This window comes from Dermatophagoides farinae, chromosome 5, assembly GCF_024713945.1.
Source record: "Dermatophagoides farinae isolate YC_2012a chromosome 5, ASM2471394v1, whole genome shotgun sequence".
In the NCBI taxonomy this organism is placed as follows: domain Eukaryota; kingdom Metazoa; phylum Arthropoda; class Arachnida; order Sarcoptiformes; family Pyroglyphidae; genus Dermatophagoides; species Dermatophagoides farinae.
This window is the reverse complement of record NC_134681.1, coordinates 4,177,369-4,196,714: the sequence shown is the minus strand read 5'-3', so window position 1 is coordinate 4,196,714 and position 19,346 is coordinate 4,177,369. Positions and strand designations below refer to the sequence as shown.

Below are 19,346 nucleotides of genomic sequence, written 5' to 3'. Positions count from 1 at the left end.
ATTGATTCAATATCGCTTAATACTAACATTAACAACAACAACAACAACAACAATAATGAACAACAACAAACATTAATCTGATATATATATAGGAAATCTTGTTCATTTCTAAAAATTTCATTTCAAATTTTTTTTTTTTTTTTTTTGGTTTTTGCAATGAATTCTTTATGGATTCATGTTTGTTAGTATTCATATTAAACAAAAAAAAAAAGAGTTAGCAAATTTTTCTCATTTCATAGATTCATTCAATCAATTAGATGAGTGAATTAAATTTGATTTTTTTTTCGTTTTGTTTTGTTTTTAGTGAGAAAAAAAAGTTTCAATTCATTCAATTCAACGAAAAAAAAACCAATCAATTTTCACATCAAAACACACAAATACAGTGACAAATCAATATCATTCATTTCATCATTCATTCATTCATTCATTCATTCATCAAATGCACTTTGATTCTACAAACAAACGAAAACAAAAAAAAAATTCTGTTGTTACTTATTCTGTTGATACAAAAAAAACAAACAAAATTCAAATGTTGTAATTGGTATTTTTGTTTTTTTTTTGTTTTTATTTGTCACTTCAATCAAATTTATTTTCTCATCAATATATATATCTAATATATGTATGAATAAACTCAGACAATTTTTCTTTTCATTTCAATCCAAAAACAAACAAACAAACAAAAAAAAATCAATGAAACAACAACATAGTGTGTTTTCATTATTTCTTTGGTCCAATCATATTCTCTGGCCGTACCCATTGATCAAATTGTTCAGCGGTCAATAATCCTAATTTGATTGCCGTATCTTTAAGATTGCCACCTTCTTTATGTGCTGTTTTAGCTATTTTAGCAGCATTATCATAACCAATATGTGGATTCAATGCAGTGACCAACATTAAACTATCACGCATTAATTGTTCAATACGTTTTTCATTTGCCTGTATACCATCGACACAATTTTTCGTAAACGAAACAGATGCATCGGCCAATAATCGAGATGAACGCAATACATTAGCGGCCATCATTGGTTTGAATACGTTCAATTCAAAATGACCTTGTGTACCGCCAATAGTTGTGGCTACATGATTACCTTGAACCTGAGCACAAACCATTGTCATTGCTTCACATTGTGTTGGATTTACTTTGCCTGGCATGATAGACGAACCGGGTTCCAATTCGGGCAATAATAATTCACCAATACCAGATCGTGGTCCACTGGCCAACAAACGAATATCATTGGCAATCTTGTTCAAACTACAAGCCAAAACATTTAAAGAACCAGATAATTCAACCATAGCATCATGAGATGCTAAAGCTTCAAATTTATTCGGTGCTGGACGGAAATTCAATCCAGTAATTTCCGAAATTTGTTTGCAAACATCACGATCCCAGCTTTCACGAGTATTTAATCCAGTTCCTACGGCGGTACCACCGATAGCCAAATAATAGACACGTGGTTCTAAAGCAGCTTTAACACGATCGATACCAAATTGAACTTGAGCAGAATAACCAGAAAATTCTTGGCCAAGTGTTAATGGTGTAGCATCTTGCAAATGAGTTCGTCCAATTTTAATAATTTTAGCAAACTCATTTTGTTTGGCCATCAATGATTGATGTAATTTTTCCAAAGCAGGCAACAATACCTTATTGACTTCAACAGCGGCAGCAATATGCATAGCGGTTGGATAAGTATCGTTTGATGATTGTGATTTATTAACATGATCATTTGGATGTACCAAACGTTCGGCACCACGTTTACCACCTGAAAAAAACAAAAAATTTTTTATTAATATTAACAGCTAAGTTTTTGATGAATACAAACTTACCAAGAATTTCAGAAGCACGATTAGCAATAACTTCATTGCAATTCATATTTGATTGAGTACCGCTACCAGTTTGCCAGATAACTAATGGAAATTCATCTTTGATTGACAATCGTTCATCAATAACATCATCACAAGCCTGTTGAATGGCTTTAGCTAGTTTTTCATCCAATTCACCATATGATTGATTTACACGTGCACAAGCTTTCTTAAGTACAGCAAATGCATGAATAATTTGTTTGGGCATTTGTTCTACATCCCAATTTTGTCCGGCACCAATACGAAAATTATCACGAGAACGTTGTGTTTGTGCACCATACAAACGATCAGCGGGCACACGAACAATTCCCATAGTGTCTTTTTCTTCACGATAATCGGACATTTTTCTTGTTTGTAATTGATCAATTTGTTCCAAACGTTTTTCTCGATGAAACGTGAATATTTTGTTGCATGCAGAATATTTTCTAATCTGATGTTGTAATTGTTGTCGTTCAATTTTATTGGCCGTACGAACAGCAATCAGCGAAAGTGAATGACAAATCGAACTTGAACGATGAAACATTTTTTTTTGGTGATTATTAACGATTAGAAAATGAACAAAATATTTCTTCAAGAAAGAAAGTGAATGCCAGTCAAAGAAAGAAAGAAAGAAAAAAAACACCGGTAGCGGCAAAGCGTCAATAATACAGTATATATCTTATCCAAATTGCTATCAAGAACAAATAAAGAAAAAAAAATGTATTTCAATGTCAAATTGATTCGATAATAATTTTTTTTAATTGATTAAACTTGTTTGTGTATGGAGACAAACAAGTTTTTTTTTTGCGTGATAGGATATATACCTTTTATTTCGTAATGAGAATGAGAAAAAAATGGTTACACACACAACAAATAATGATGGTAAAGATTTATATTGACAATGAAAACAATGGCTAAAATTGTAATTGAAACAATGTAAAGATTAATAATTTAAGTTTAAGGAGAAAAAATTGACTTTTTTTTCGTCACAAAAAAAAACAAAATAATAATAAACAGAGTTGATGATGTCATTTCAATGTGATCGAATGCATTGGGCATATACTGGGTGTCTGTAAAGTCATTGGCTGATTTAAAATTAGGATGTAATTGAAATCAGCCACTGACTTTACAGACAGACACCATGTATAAAACACACACAAAGACATTGCTGGTCGAAATGGTCGTTTAGGTTGAAATGGTTGTATATGTGAACGCGCTTAATTTGGATATATATTGAAAAAAAAAATTGAAAATAAAATCCATGGAAATTTTATTTCAATTGACCACATCATTCGATACAAATGTACAAGCTGTAAAATGGAACATACAACAAAGAATCTATCCACAAACAATGAAAAAAAAATCCATTATTCCATGGAAATTTCTTGCCCCCCCCCAAAAGAAAAAAATCCAAGCACAGCCGAATCACGTTACGAAATGTTTAGGAAAGTTTCTATCAACAAAATTAAGCAAAGTTGCGCTTGTGTCCACCACCACCACTAATAACAACCAACCACGGCGAAGGCTACATACACGCTCAACATACAGCAAAGTATTCCATTCAAAAAATTGGTTGAGCAAAATGAGCCGAATAGATCTGTCTGTGTGTGTGTGTATGTGTTGTTGTCAATCCAGATTGTGTAAAAAAAAAAATTTTTTGGCACCAACAAAAAAAAGCGCCACAATGAAACATTGACCCAAACACAATCACAACAACAACAACAACAAATTAAAAATTCAATTGGTCAATTTTGTTTGTTTGTATAAACAACAAAAATGAAAATGTCATTGATTCATATTTGATGGGTTTTTTTTGTTTTTTCCCTTTTGTCTGGTTTTTTTTGGCACAAATTAATTCATTGTTTGTCTGATTTTGTTGTGTTTGTGTTTGTGTGTGTGTCCTGCAAATGCACATATCCAGCAACGTTTTTTCTTTTGTTTTGTTTTTGTTATCCACACAAAAAAAAACCAGAAAACAAAATGAGAACAGCGACAACAACAACAACAACAACGATTGTGTTTAATACCAATACGAACAACATAAAACAATTATTATTATGATGATGATGACAAAATGTTGGATTTTTGATGAATCCAAATCAATCCAATCCATTCGCATCGATTCAATCAATCACAATCGAACCAACACAATTTTGTGGTGAGTATAATGGATGAAAAAAAATCAATCAATCAATCAATGACGTTAATGACATTTTTTTTTGTTTGTTTCTTCCTTGCATTTCATATATATGAATTTCATTTGAAAAACAAAATTTTTGTCATATAAAATAACCATTTGCTCCAATTTTTTTTTCTGTCATAATGTGTGTGTTTAGTGTGTGTGTGTGTGTTCAGTGTTCAATCAATCAATTTAAAAAATAAATCTCACCACACAACAGTAATAATTGATGTATGATGATAACGATGATGATGACGATGATGATTCATTATGGTTTTGTTAACCCATTTATTAATGTCGTTGAGAATTTTTTTTTTTTGATTCAATGGCCATTCAAAAAAAACCGGCTTCTATTTGGACTATAGAATGATGATTTTTTTTTCTTTTTTTTTTGGTTCATTATTTTTTTTCCTTTTTAGTTTACCAACAAAATTCATTCCTAAATATAATGTATATGATGATGATGATGATGTTGATTTTTAATGAGGAATGATTTTATTCCGGTTCAAGTGGTTTACAAATTAATTGCATCTGTCGAGTGTATACGTGTGTTTAGTGTGTGTGTGTGTGTGTGTGTGTGTTAATATTGTCTCCCAAAAGATCTGTATGTGTGTGTGTGTATCTGAACCGGAGGAATTTCAGAATTTCGTTTTCTTTGGCTTTTTTTTTTGCTTACGACTGACGTCATCATCATATATCTATCTTCGTGTGTGTGTATGCTTCTTGACTTTGTAACAACCGGCATTCTTTTCAAGATTTTTTTTTCACATTAATATTTTATCAACAACAATTTTTTTTTAATATCCGATAACGTTTATTTTATTTCCATTTTGATGACAATGAAAACAAAAACAACAGCAGCAGCAACAACAACAACAACAAACCGGATAAATTTCAGGTAAATAACAAACCAAAAAAAAAAAAAAAAAAATTTCATTGTCATCATCAGCAGCAGAGAGAGAGAGAGAGAGAGAGAGAGAGAGAGAGAGAGAGAGAGAGAGAGAGAGAGAGAGAGAGAGAGATGAAACAATATGACAACCGTGAAGATCACGGTCATATATACTTTATAATTAATGCTTTGACGGTATATATGACTTGACAAATACTTTGTTCATGATGCTCGGTTGACGGAATTGAAGAAACAAAAAAAAAAAATTTTCCATTGTCATTCTGTCTATTCTGTTGTTGTTGTTGTTGTTGTTATTGTCTATTTGTCAACCGGTTTGTTCTATTAACACACCCACACACACACACATAATTGCAACATAAAAAAATTTAATTTCAATTTCTTTTCAGAATTTGAAACTTCTTTTGTATTAAAATTTTGTTGTTGTTGTTGTTGTGTAGAATCTTGATTCAACATCATCATCATCATCTTCTCGTTTCATAAATGTTTGATATTCTTATTGTGCTTATTCATCAAAAAAAAAAATTTTCATTTCATTTTATTATCGCACATTCCGGTTCCGGCAGTTTGTGTCTTACATATTTCATCGATCATATTGTATCGACAATATTTTTTTTTAGTAAAAAAAAAATGCGCACATGAGCATTGAAAAATGAAAGCAAAAAATTTTTCAAACCAAAATCAAGTTTGTTTTTGTTTTCTTCTTTATTTTTGCTGGTTGTTTATGTGTTATTTTTTTTTTTTTTTTTGGTCGGTCTAGGGGGATACATGAGATGCTGACGCTGGTTATTTGTTTGTTCGTTTGTTGATTCGAAATCCCAAAAGTAACACATCAGCTCTATTTGAATTTGTATGAGTTGTATCCTTTCATTTTTTTTTCGTTCATAAGAAAAAACTTTTTTTTCTATTCTTCTTAATGATAAATTTATTCTAATTTTTTTTCTATGCTGCTTTTTCTTCGTTTTTTCTCGAATGGAAAAAATCTATTTCTTGAAACATACAAAATGCTGAAAGAACTTTGCTCTTTTAAGGGAATTTTCTTTCTTTTCCCTATTCTGTATGTACGGTATTCTTGTTTCAATGATCAACATACAGAATTTCTTTTTTTTTCCAGCCCATTTATCTTTCATCGTCATCATCATCATTATTTCACATTTATTTCCTCTTGAAATTTTGATATTATTTTTGGTACAAAGAAAATAAAAAAAAATGGTCAATTGTTGTCAGATGTTGTCATTTTTTTTTTGTCACACACACACACACACACACACATACAGAATATTGCCACACATGCATTCTATTCGGGTTCGGTTCGATTCGATGATGATGATGATGATGATGATGATGAGCATAGAATTTATCCGCAGTCGCAGAATTTTTCTATTTTTTTTCTCGGTTATTTATCCTAGTATTAAAATGAGAAAAATAAAAGTAAAATTTTTCGCCATTACTACCCATACACGAAATACATGCACGCATGAAATATATGGAGCGTTTTTTTTTTGTTTCCTTGAATTCATTTCATTCCATTCATTCATTACCTATTTGGTATTTTGTTTTTTTTTCGTTTTTCGTTTTTTTTTTTGGTTTGATGACGATGTTGATGACGAATATAAACTAAACATAAAAAATACAAACAACCACGACGAAGACGACGACGACGCCGTAGTTGTTACCGTCGCATCATTACCAAATTGTTAAATCCTCATCATCAATGATGTCGATGTCGATGTGTGTGTGTGTGTGTGTGTATGTTTATTTTTTCGGCCAAAGATGGTAGATTCCTTTTTTTCCTTTTTTTTTTTGGTTATTTTTACTGATCTAGGACCATTGATGATGCTATATTCGATGTGTCTGTGTCTGTGTGTTTGTGTGTATGTTGTGTATATGTCAGAGCATTCAACCAAAATTCAACTAGAATCAGCTATAATAAACACACTACACACCATATATATATATTAATACTACAGCAATTTCATTCAAAACGCGTTGACGTTGTTTGTATTCTCTATGTGTGTATGTATGTGTATGTGTATTTTGGATCATTGAATTCTATTCAGGATCAAATAGAAATAATAATAAAAATAAAAAATAGATAAATAAATTGAAAACATATAATGTACATGTAGAAAAGAAATTATGCTGTCTGTGGTAGTCCTATCATCATCATCATTGATTGAAATCATTGCTATTGCATATAGTACAACCTAAACATAACGGGTTTTCATTTCATTTCGATTCATTCATTGAATGGATATGGACCAAACAGAATCAAAAACAAAAAAAAAAACTCCTGTGAATGTTTTTGATGCCTGTTGTTGTTGTTTTTTCGTACAAACATATATATAAAAATAGTCATTCATTTTTACTGACGGAAATTCGATCGAAAAAAGAAATAGAGACTTGAAAAGAGAAAAATTTCATTCATAATTTTTTTTCTCTGCTATTTATTTCTTCAGAATTTTTTTTGTTTTGTTTTGTTTCTTAGTTCTGTTCACGACTGGTTTCTTTTTTTTCCCATTCATTTTTCGTTGTGTGTGTGTGCGTTTTTTTTCTATCCAATTTCAAACACACACACACACACAACCGATGCTGAAAAAAAAAAAATCAAAATTTTCTAAGAAATTCATCAAACTCATCAATGTTTTTTTTTCTTATTGATTGGCCTGGATCATTGACTTGATTTCTATTTCCATTTTCATTCATTTTTGTTTATATATATGTGTGTGAAATGTTTTTGTTTTTGTTTTTGTTTTTTCTATAGTTACCAATTTCATTTTTGAATGAACAATGATGAACAAACATTTTTCATCATCACCATCGTCATCATCATCATTGTCGCCATCATCATCAACATAATTATCATCAACAACAATACACATCAAATTAATGTGAGTTTTTCTTTTGCTTTTGTTTCTATGCATACCCATTTCATTTCTATCACATGATTAATAATCCAGAATAATTGGACAGCATACAGCGTTTTTTTTTACTCATAATTTCAATTCATTATGAATGATGATTATTGGATTGAATTGAAATTTCTTTTTTTTTCATTCAGTCAAATTATTCCCATTTTCATTTCATTTGAAAATTGATTTCGTTTCGTTTCGTTTTTTGATTGGCAAAAAAAAAAAAAAAATTCCGGACAATTTTGACAACAAAAAAAAATTCAAAAGCTTTTGATTATCATCATTATCAGTTTAAATTTTCCTTTCCTTTCTTTTTTTTGGTTCAATGAAATGGAACGAAAATTTTTTTTTATCCGCTTAAATTTTTTATTTTTGTCAAATCAATCGATTCGATTTGAGTTTCGATTAATGATGTGTTTCTGTTCTGTGTCTGATTCGAAACCAAAATAAATTGTATTCAGTATTCACGTTGAATTTTATTATCAGAAAATTAAATACCACACACACACACACGCATCATCATCATCATCATCATATGTGAGAGATTATCGATTGAATCGATCGATTTACTACTACAACTATAACTACTATATTCAATAAGTACAACGGCTCCAAAACAAAAACAAAAAAAAAATGGCCATGAATAAATATATTTCCCGGGAATTTGGAATTGATTTGCACACACACACACACGCACACACACCCACACCCATCCACCCATCATATTTGATGTTGATAATCAATAAATAAATAATGAAAAAAAAGTACCGGTAAACAAACAAAAAAAAAAAAAAATTTCCGGTCCTTTGAATCGAATCATCATCATCATTATCATCGTCATCATCATCATTTTTTTTATTTATTTATTTCTTTTTCATCTAATAACATCATTATCCATCATTCAGTTTTTATTTTATTATTAGTTAGTATTCGGCCACTAGATGCACTAGGAAACTATTACGACATTTCTTTTTCACTCATTATTTAACGGTAATTTCGGTAATTTTATTTTTTTCTTTGTGTATGCTCATAAAATTAGTTTTATTCTTTTTTTTTCATTCAGTGTTAGTTAGTTGGGTCTCTTTTTTTTGTTGAATTCTTTTCTCTAATCCATGGAATTTTTCTTTTCCAGTGAACAAAAAAAAAACTTCAAGGCCCCCACTTCCCCCCCCAAAAAAAAATCCATACATAAAAGAAATTCCATCACCAACACTTATCAAATGAACAAACTTTATTCAATCATTTATTCTCTGGAAAATGAACGAATGAACATAGAAAAAAAAAATCGTTCATCATTTTCTTCCAAGTTGAATTCATGAATTGAATGATGAAACAAAAAAAAATCATGTCTGTCTATGTGTGTGTCTGTGTGTGTGTGTGTGTGTGTGTGGCAATTAGGTATGGATAAAGAGAAAACTAATTAACATTCAATGATGGATTCTATTTGCGAATGAATAACTGTAATTTTTTTTTGTTTCGTTTCGTTTCGTTTCATTTTGTTTCGTTTCCGTTCAGTTTGTTCTGGTAATGGTCCCAGTTCACATGAACAACAAATGATTGTGTGAGTGTTGTTATTATTATTATTATTATTTTTTTACCAGAAAAAAAACCACCAGTGATATCGTAATCGAAATCAATAATTTTTTTTTTCTGTGCACAACTTGAATAAATTTATTCATTCATTCATGTAGCTTGATGATGATTATGATTACGATGATGATGATGATGATAATGATGATTATGAAACAATTCGGAATTTTCGATTCGGATAATTTTATTACAGTACTGGCCACACACACACACACATAATACACAAACACACGCAGAGAGAGAGAGCTTGTTTGATCTAAAAATAGAAATTCCTCAATTGGATCTATGAAGAGTATGAATTGGTAAAAAAAAAAAAATAAAATAAACCTCTTTTTTTTTCTTCACTTCTATTTCTCATTTGATTATATATGGTTTAATCATCATCATCATCATCATCATTAGGTTTCATTTCTATCATTGGTTATCATTTTGAACATTTGAACATACGCACTATTTAATCTCTCTTTATTTTTTCAGTTGTTGTTGTTGTTCCATTTGGATCGATTCTATATTGCTTTCGATCCATATGAAAATGATACACAGACATGCACAAAAAAAAGAAACATCAAAAAAAAATTGATGCTCATTGGTGTGCGTGTGTGTGTGTGTGTGTTTGTTTGCATGTGAAATAGATATCTAATAAACAATCTAAAGAACCAAATGAAAAAAAAAGAAGATTAATATGGCTGAAACCAGAAACAGGCACATTGTTTTTGTCTTTTGTTTGTCTTTTTTTTTTTTGTTCAACAATGTTGTTGCAAAATTATTCTCATTCTATCTATATATTATTGATTTATATAGTGCTTAGTAGTGAATATATTATTTTCTGGTTTTTTTTCTGAAACAAACCAAAAAAAAAAAAAAAAAAAATGTCAAAATTTCTCCATATTATAATCATCAATATTTGTCAAATAATTTGCTATTCTATATATCCATGCATTCATTACATTTTCCGTTTCTGATGACATCATCATTGAAATATCATATTCAATTGAATGAATTTAGTGTAGGTGTTAAAATGGAAATGAAACAAATATTTGATTGGCATTAATAAGTGTGTGTGTGTGTGTGTGTGTATGATTTGACGTCATTAGAATCAAAGAATTTGATTCATTCATTCATGATAATTATGAATTAGTGACCAGAGAAGAAGAAGAAGAAGAAGAAGAAGAAGTAAAAAAAAACAAACGATTCCGATTCTTGATGTGTAATCACAACAACAACAACAACAACAACGAAACGAAAAAAAAAATTTACGTTGTGTGCGTGCGTGTGGTTCTGATTCTGATTCTGATTCTGATTTTTTGGCTACTAATAACTAATAATTTATATAATTGCATTCGCTTCCGGCCAGAAATAAAAACAACAACAACAAAAAGTGTGTGTGTAAATGTCATTGTCAAATAATAATCATAACTAATTCATTGTCATTATGATGCTATTTACCGACATGTGTGTTTGTGCGTTTGTGTAACTGTAATTCATTAATGAATTTGTTATTTTCGTGTTGTCTTTTGGGTGTTGGTTCATTATTCTGTTTTTTTTGCAATGAATAATGTTGACATCAACAACTTTTTTTTTATGTGCCATGATTGTGTCTGTAACTGTATTATGTAATAGTGTTTGTCCAAAGAAAAAAAAACACCGAAATCACCGATTACTAACCATAATACAGTAATACCCCGCTTAACGCGGGGGTTACGTTCCAAAAATTCTGAGCGTTAAGCGAAACAGCGCTAAGCGGGGCTATCTTTACATAATGCATTTTTACCCTTCATATACAATGTAACAATGTAATGCAATGTAGGGTAATTGTACAGCGTTATATCGAATCAGAGCTAAACGGGGCAGCGTTAAGCGGGGTATTGCTGTAATATAAAAAAAAACAAATGTGCGAATAAACACAAAACAAAAACCATAACCATTAGCAAGGAATGAAACAAAACAAAAAAAAAAAAATTATGTAAGGACAAAAACATGAGAAAACAAAAAATGTCACCAACACACATGCACATGTTCGCACACATTTGTAAACATATGAGATTTATTTTTTCAGTATAAATTAATTATACATTTATATTTATATTATAAAAAGATCATTGTGTGTGTGTGTGTGAGAGAGAGAGAGAGAAATTCTGTTTTTCTTGTTTCAATCCAAGCTATTTTTGATAAATTCGTGCGTCATTTTTTCATATCGATTCTTTTTTCTGCTTTAGGATTATTATTATTATTATTATAGTCATGATTATGAATATCCTGAATTTTTTTTTTTTTTTTTTTTGGTATTGATATATTATATATTTATGTTTAATACAATATTTTACAATCAATCGAGTGCAGATGAACGTGCCAGGTTTCATAACCAAACGTCTGTGTCTGGTCATCATGCGAATTCATTTTGGTTTTTTTTTTCTTAACAAAAAAAAACCAATTACAAATTTCTCAACAAATGAGACATATGATTCAAGAAATCAATAATTTTATTAAACTTTTCTTAATAATTTGTGTGTGATTTTTACTTGAAAAAAAAACTAAATGACAATTGTCGTGCAATGAATGGTTTGCCGTTATTTCATCATTGAGCAACAATCGAATTTTGAATCAAAAAAAAAAAAAAAAAAAAAAATGGACCTTAACAGTAATTAGATAACTTTGTGGCCCATAATCATAAATTTTTATTATTATCGGCAAACACACACACAAATGATATTGATTGCTAAAAAAAATGGTCAATGAGAAATTTTACATTTGAACTTTCTTTTCTTTTCTTCTTTTTTTTGTTACAGAAAGATTTCTGATCTGCTTTTTTGGTAATGTAAAAAATGTGAATTAAATGATAAAAAGTTTTGTCTATTTTGTTGACTAGTTGTATCGTGTTTTGGATGGCCATAAAGAATTTTTTCTCATTGTGTTGACAGAGACATACGGTATGAGTAAGAGAATGAATTCAAAACTGACTTCATTGTATATATATACATTTATAAAAATTTATTCACTGGAAACAATTATCCAAAATTGGAAATCGGTTTCATGTGTTCTGTTTCAGGTTTCGTTTGTGTTGGTTAGTTGGGCCAAAATCAATAAATTCATCATTCCCATTCGTTCTTTTCGTTTTTAAATTATTTTATATATAGGGAAAAAAACTTTTTTTTTTTAAATATATTTTCATACCCAAAATCGTTATTCGCCATCATTTTTTTTTCTTATTTAAAAGACAAAGATGACAATGGAAAAATGTTCATTTCACATTTAAGAAATTTTCACTGATTGACAACAACAGTTTTTTTTAGGTTGTTCAAAAAACAAATTTTGGCTAAAATTTTTCATTCTGAACTGATTCATGATAATTTGTAAAACAATAAGAAAAATTCTTTCTGTTCTCACAACGATGTTGGAACAATTGAAATTTTATCAAAAATTCAAACAATTATTATGTCCATCGCATCATCGTTGGTGGACAAATGAATTGTATTTACTTTGGTCATTGGCCATTCGTTTTGCCATTATTGTTATCATAACATTTATGGATGAATCTGTATTGAGAGAATATTGCCATTATGATACAATGGCTGCATTCATGTTTAACTATGAAAATTTACAACATTTGAATATGATACAATGTCGAATGGTGGCCATTATTACTTGGATGTTTATCATGTTTATCATACATAGTGAATTGTCTTTCTGATCATAAAACCATTACATGGAAATCATTGTATGATATAAGTAATCAAAATTATGATTATTATTTATATTGTCGATATAAATCCACATCGCCATCACGATCAACAAAATTGAAAATTACCACTGCTTGTCATCGATGGCATTCAAATTTAATTGGATTCTTATTTAATGGCCGTAATTATTGTTATAGCAAACTTATTGGACAAATAGATTTGACAAAATTCAAACAGACCAGATTAACAATATTTAAATATGCCGATGTTGAACAACGTATTCCACTAGTATTGGTCATGAAAATTGCTGAATATGTTAGTGTGTTTTTTACCATTATCATATTTGTAGCCACTTTTATTCCTGGTTCATTTTTTTATCTTCTATTTATTATGAAACATACATCAATTCAATGGCCAATAGGTTTATTCAACATTATTTGTTTTCTTTATCTTGGCCATATTCTTATACGTAATATGATACTTTATTTTAATTTCTCTACATTCAACACCGTATTCTATCGTACACGTATGAAATTTTTGAAACAAAAATTACAACGTATTATTTTTGATCAACAGAAAAAATCATATCGAAATTGTTTGAATTGTTTGCATCTTAAAAAATTTCAATATGAACATCAACATATGACCAGTTGTCTGATGATTGGTGGTATCGATGTATGGAATTCGGTATTTCTTATGGGTTTAATCGCCAATATACCGGTGAATGTTTTATTTAATTATCAATTATTATTCGGAAATAATCCATTACGTACACAACAAACATATTTAGGATTTGTATTTACACAATCATCAATATTTGGTATAATATTATTCATAACAGCAACTATAAATTCTCATTTTCATACATTTAAACATCATCTACCTAGTTTACAATTACAAACAAATCAATTGACACTTAAATGGCAAATATTAGAATTCTATGAACGTTTAGTTAATGATTATGGTGCAGAATTTGGCTGGTATATTGGAAAAATTGCTGTCATCAATTTCAACAATTGTGTACAGATTCTATTCTCATATCTGTCAATAATGATGATTATGTTTAAATTTTTCATTAAAAATAATATTAAATTCTGAATTAATTGATTAAATATTGAATGAGAATTGATTTTTTTTTCTTCTCCATTTTCAGATTTTTTTTTTGTTGATTTCCATTCATTGTTTTTGTTTTCCTCACCATTTTGTAAATGAATTAAAACATATAAATAATAAATAATGGTTGATGGTTTTTTCGATAATGGATAAATCATTCATTTTTGATTGTTTAATCCAGAAAGAAAAAAATTTTTTTTTTCTCGATAATTTATCAATCAATCATTAAATCTTCCAATGTGGTTGTGTGTGTGTGTGTGTGTGTGTATGTGCGTCTATTACGTCATAAATGATGTATAGAAATGATGGCACCAATTCATTCGTTCACTGGTTGGTTGGTTTTTTGGTTGGTTTTTTTTCTGGTTCAAAACATCATTGATGGTGAAATCATTCAATAATTCATTTAATTGAAAATTGTTTTACTGCCATTGACACACACACATGCAGATATATAGAAAAATATTTTAGACATGATGATGATGATCCTATATTCCAATGAATTTCATCATTTGTTTTTGGTATTGTTGATCATGCCAAATTTCCATCAATTCATCCATCCATCCCATTCCATTCTATTCCATCTCCATATATATTATTATTGTTATTGTTACAATTGCTGTCATGATTTTTGATTTTTCATCATTTGCCTTGTATACTTGCCATTCGTCCATGATGATTCACTTTTTTATTGCTCAAATAGTATAATTCAATTTATGATTTATTTGCAAATAAAAAAGAAAGAAAGAATTTTTTGTTTTTTCTACACTCATTTTTTTGTTGTTGATTTCATTCCATCTCATCTCATCTAATTTCATCTGATCCAGTATAGAACCATCAGCAATATAAACAAAATAAATTGCGAAATAAAAATTTCATTATTTTTCTTTGTTCTGTTTTTTTTGCCCAGTTCCGGTGAATTTTTTTTTGTTTTTTCGTTTCCACCGATATACGAATATTTGATATCATCAAAAAGTGATCTAAAAAGATAGAGAAAAACAACTTTTTGCAACCAATTTTAATCAACCATTGATAATCATCAACAAAAAAAACATCATCATTATTTTGGTTTTTTCTGGTTCTTTTTTTCATCCTGAACGTTTAAAATTAATATAAGTGAATGAAAATGCCGCTAGCAAATCTGGTAGTACCATGGAATGTCAAACAGAAAGAGGTTCGGTATTTTTGTTTTTTCTATTTCGTTTTCTGATTTTATTTCATTCATCTATAGGTTGCTTCATCCAACACTCCAAGTCCAGAAGATCCACCATCAACAATGATCAATGATCCATCATTGTTAGCTGATACTGTTGTTGGTGATAAAAATAATATGATGGATCAACAACAACAACAACAAAATGCTCAATCAATCAATAATGTTGTAGCCAAAGAAAATGATGATAATGATGAACAAAAATTGGAATTAATTTTTGCAACAACAAGTGGTGAAAAAATTATGCCAACGCAATCATCATTAAACATATCGAATAACAACAACAACAACAAAATGGCCAAAAATAGTCAATCAATAGATCAAGATCAGACAATAAATTGTAATTTACAATCAATTGATAATGATAATCGTATACAATCAACAACAACGACGACAACGACAACGACATCAACATCAAATTCAGCTAGTACTATGGATATTGAAACCGGTGAAAGAGAATTCGAAGTGACCAATGTAACTAAAGATGGTTCAACCACGGCAAATCCATCGCAATTTTTTCTCATTCGTATTCTTGGTGAAGGATCATTTGGTAAAGTATTTCTTGTGAGAAAAATCGAAGGACCAGATGCCGGTACATTGTATGCAATGAAAGTATTGAAAAAAGCCACATTAAAAGGTTTGACAATTTTAATAATCGATCGATCAATCGATTGATTTGTATTATAAAATATTCATTGTTTTTTTTTCACTATCTAGTTCGAGATAAACTGAGATCAAAAACAGAACGAGATATACTTGCCGATGTTCGACATCCATTTATAGTCAAATTAAATTATGCATTTCAAACGGAAGGTAAACTATATCTTGTACTTGATTATCTTCGTGGTGGTGATCTATTCACACGTCTGAATAATGAAGTAATGTTCACCGAAGAAGATGTAAAATTCTATCTAGCCGAATTAGCATTAGCATTGAATCATTTACATTCATTGGGTATTATTTATCGAGATTTGAAACCGGAAAATATTCTTCTCGATTCAGCTGGTCATATTAATCTAACGGATTTTGGTCTTAGTAAAGAATCGTTGAATAATGAAAAATGTTTTTCATTCTGCGGTACTGTTGAATATATGGCACCAGAAATTATATCAAGAAAAGGACATACACATGCCGTTGATTGGTGGTCATTTGGTGTGCTAATGTTTGAAATGTTAACAGGTGTATTACCATTTCAAGGACCAACAAGAAAAGAAACAATGCAACAAATTATGAAGTAAGTGGACAGGGAATTTTATGATTTCAATAATTTTCATTTTTTTCATTAATATTACAAAATAGAGCAAAATTATCAATGCCACAATATCTAAGTGGAGAAGCACAAAGTTTACTTAGAGCATTGTTCAAAAGAAATCCTGTCAATCGTTTAGGATATGGTCCAAGTGAAACCGGTGCTATACAATCACATCAATTCTTTGCCACTATTGATTTTGTTAAATTGTATAATAAAGAAATTACACCACCATTCATTCCTTCATTGATGCCATTATCAAACAATCATTGTTTCAGTATTGATTCAGCAAATCGGCCACCCGAAGGTATATATGATAATAATGAATGAATGATTCAAACAATTCAATTTGATAATAATGTTATGTTTCAACAACAACAACAAAAAAATTTTAGATTCGCCTGGGATTCCACCTAGTGTTAGCTCTCGTGACTTATTTCGTGGATTTAGTTTTGTTGCACCACAATTATTACAGGAAATGTCATTGAATTCAAAAGATTCCGAAACAACATCGGCAAAAGATCCCACAAACACTGGAATCAATACTACCGGTTGGATACGATCATTAAATGATTTTCAATTTCTTGAAATATTAGGCCGTGGTTCATTTGCCAATTGTCAACGTTGCGTTCATATTGAAAGTGATAAACAATATGCAGTCAAGGTATTTATTCAGAAATTTTTGTCATTAATGTCGTTTAAAATTTTTTTTTGTATTCTTTATTTAATTTAGATTGTCGATAAAAAGAAACGAGATTGTCGTGAAGAAGTTTCAATATTAATGCGTTATAGTCATCATCCAAATATTGTTACATTCTATGATGCTATCGAAGATAATGATAATGTATATTTATTTATGGATCTAATGGAAGGTGGTGAATTATTGGAAAAAATTTTGGCCAAAAAATATATTAGTGAAATTGAAGCTAGCGAAATAATGGAAGTGATTGCAACGGCCGTGAATTATCTTCATGAACATGGTGTCGTACATCGAGATCTGAAACCATCGAATATATTATTTGCCGATAAATCTTGTCGGCCATCATCGATTCGTATTTGTGATTTTGGTTTTGCTAAACAGATGCGTGCCGAAAATGGCCTATTAATGACTCCTTGTTATACAGCTAATTTTGTTGCACCTGAAGTTTTAAGACGACAAGGCTATGATGAAGCATGTGACATTTGGTCATTGGGTGTATTATTGTACACAATGTTAGCCGGGTATGTTATTTTTTATGGATTATTTTCATCACACATGTTCTTATTGTAAACAAATTTTTTTTTTTGCTTTAGAACAACACCATTTGCAAATGGTCCTACCGATGCACCTGAAGATGTTTTAATGCGTGTTGGATCTGGAAAAATTGATATCGAATCAGGCAATTGGACAAATATATCGCAATTAGCAAAGGTAATAACATCATTGAAAATGCTTAAATATTCCTTTTTTGTTGATTAATTAATTAATTGATTGTTTGAATTAGGATCTTGTCGCCAATTTATTACATATGGATCCAACAAAACGATTAAAAGCACAAGAAATTCTTAATCATGATTGGATTAAAAAACGTGATCAATTACCACAAACAGAATTACCACATGCCGATCTATGTGTGGTAAAAGCAAACATGAGTCTTGTATTTGAAGTCATACAAAAACCGGTACCATTTTCATTGAATCCAGTGAAAACATCACAATTGGCTAAACGTCGAGCATTACGTAATACGGTTAAATCATTAGAGAATGGCCAATAGTTTATAGTATTCAACAAAATTATTGGTGATATATACATCATTCTATTATTATTTTCGGATGAAATTAAAAGCGAATGGAAGGAATGGAGAAAAAAACCAAAAGATTAAAATCAATCAAACCAATCGATCGATTCGCTAATGATATCAGTTGTGTCAGTATTTCATTTATTCATATCATTGATGATTATTATTCGATAATTAACTTGATCACATACTTGTCAGATACATAATATTTGCACACACCTACACACACACGGAATGGTCAATGAAAATTCTATCAATTCTAATTTGCCATAATGTCTTTCCCCCTTATTTTTCTCTCGATTCATTCATTCATTCATTTTTTTTTAAATTTCTTTGATCACATCACACACACACAAAGACCAACGAGGAAAGAATTTTCCAAACGAATCAATTTACATTTGTTTGTTTGTTTGTTTGTTTGTTTGCTTGTTGAACGCATGATTATATTAATTAATTTTATTTTATTCTCGATAAAAAAAAACTTTATTTTTTTCCACATTGAAAATTCAATTTCATTATAACTCATTATTTTATTGTACCAATTCATTTTTGCATTTTTTTTTCGTCCACGTGTCTCTCTCTATATTGTTTTTTTCTTTTGTGTATATAAATTATATTTGCATAAATTTCAATTTTAATAATAAATTTAAATCAAATTCATCATTGATTCATTCATCAAATAAATTGGTTGTACATTTTTTTTTTTGAAAATGGCGCGTCTGCAACACACATGTTGTATGTTGTTGAAGCAGCAGTGGTAAGCATATAGCAGTGTTTTCGTTAATGGCAGTGGTACATCTTTTAATCATCATTTAACTAAGGTTGGTCCTTTCCTTTAATTCACTCAGGTTGTTGATGTTGATGCGGATGATGGATGATCATTTTCATTTAC

General features: G+C 29.7%; 2 protein-coding genes across 9 annotated transcripts; one reads left to right on the top strand and one right to left on the bottom strand.

Moving 5' to 3' along the window:
• Positions 1–544: 544 nt before the first annotated feature.
• LOC124499881 (fumarate hydratase, mitochondrial) lies at positions 545–2,986 on the bottom strand. Its single transcript, XM_047063871.2, has 3 exons — positions 2,664–2,986; positions 1,825–2,530; positions 545–1,760 (listed from the first exon to the last, which is right to left on the bottom strand). Exons 2-3 carry the CDS (start codon positions 2,381–2,383, stop codon positions 718–720), a joined length of 1,602 nt encoding a protein of 533 aa, XP_046919827.2. The 5' UTR covers positions 2,384–2,530; positions 2,664–2,986; the 3' UTR covers positions 545–717.
• A 114-nt stretch (positions 2,987–3,100) lies between these two features.
• LOC124499869 (Ribosomal protein S6 kinase II) lies at positions 3,101–19,138 on the top strand. Of its 8 annotated transcripts, none has more exons than XM_075731035.1 (11): positions 3,836–3,997; positions 4,176–4,314; positions 7,690–7,816; positions 15,125–15,388; positions 15,446–16,064; positions 16,145–16,661; positions 16,727–16,983; positions 17,072–17,340; positions 17,410–17,897; positions 17,970–18,087; positions 18,161–19,138. In XM_075731035.1, exons 4-11 carry the CDS (start codon positions 15,335–15,337, stop codon positions 18,428–18,430), a joined length of 2,592 nt encoding a protein of 863 aa, XP_075587150.1. In that variant the 5' UTR covers positions 3,836–3,997; positions 4,176–4,314; positions 7,690–7,816; positions 15,125–15,334; the 3' UTR covers positions 18,431–19,138. The 8 variants fall into 8 exon arrangements, with proteins under 8 accessions (XP_075587149.1, XP_075587152.1, XP_075587150.1 ...); XM_075731041.1 differs by lacking the exons at positions 3,836–3,997; positions 4,176–4,314 and adding exons at positions 5,404–5,610; positions 5,686–5,775; XM_075731034.1 differs by lacking the exon at positions 4,176–4,314 and having other exon boundaries at positions 3,101–3,997.
• Positions 19,139–19,346: the final 208 nt, after the last annotated feature.

Excerpts from the sequence above, each read along its gene's own strand:
- LOC124499869 (XM_075731034.1), top strand. The coding sequence starts at position 15,335 with ATGAAAATGCCGCTAGCAAATCTGGTAGTACCATGGAATGTCAAACAG. Across the intron at positions 16,065-16,144 it reads GAAAAAAGCCACATTAAAAG|TTCGAGATAAACTGAGATCA; the intron begins GTTTGACAATTT and ends TTCACTATCTAG. Across the intron at positions 17,898-17,969 it reads TTGTACACAATGTTAGCCGG|AACAACACCATTTGCAAATG; the intron begins GTATGTTATTTT and ends TTTTTGCTTTAG.
- LOC124499881 (XM_047063871.2), bottom strand. The coding sequence starts at position 2,383 with ATGTTTCATCGTTCAAGTTCGATTTGTCATTCACTTTCGCTGATTGCT. Across the intron at positions 1,761-1,824 it reads TCGTGCTTCTGAAATTCTTG|GTGGTAAACGTGGTGCCGAA; the intron begins GTAAGTTTGTAT and ends TGTTTTTTTCAG.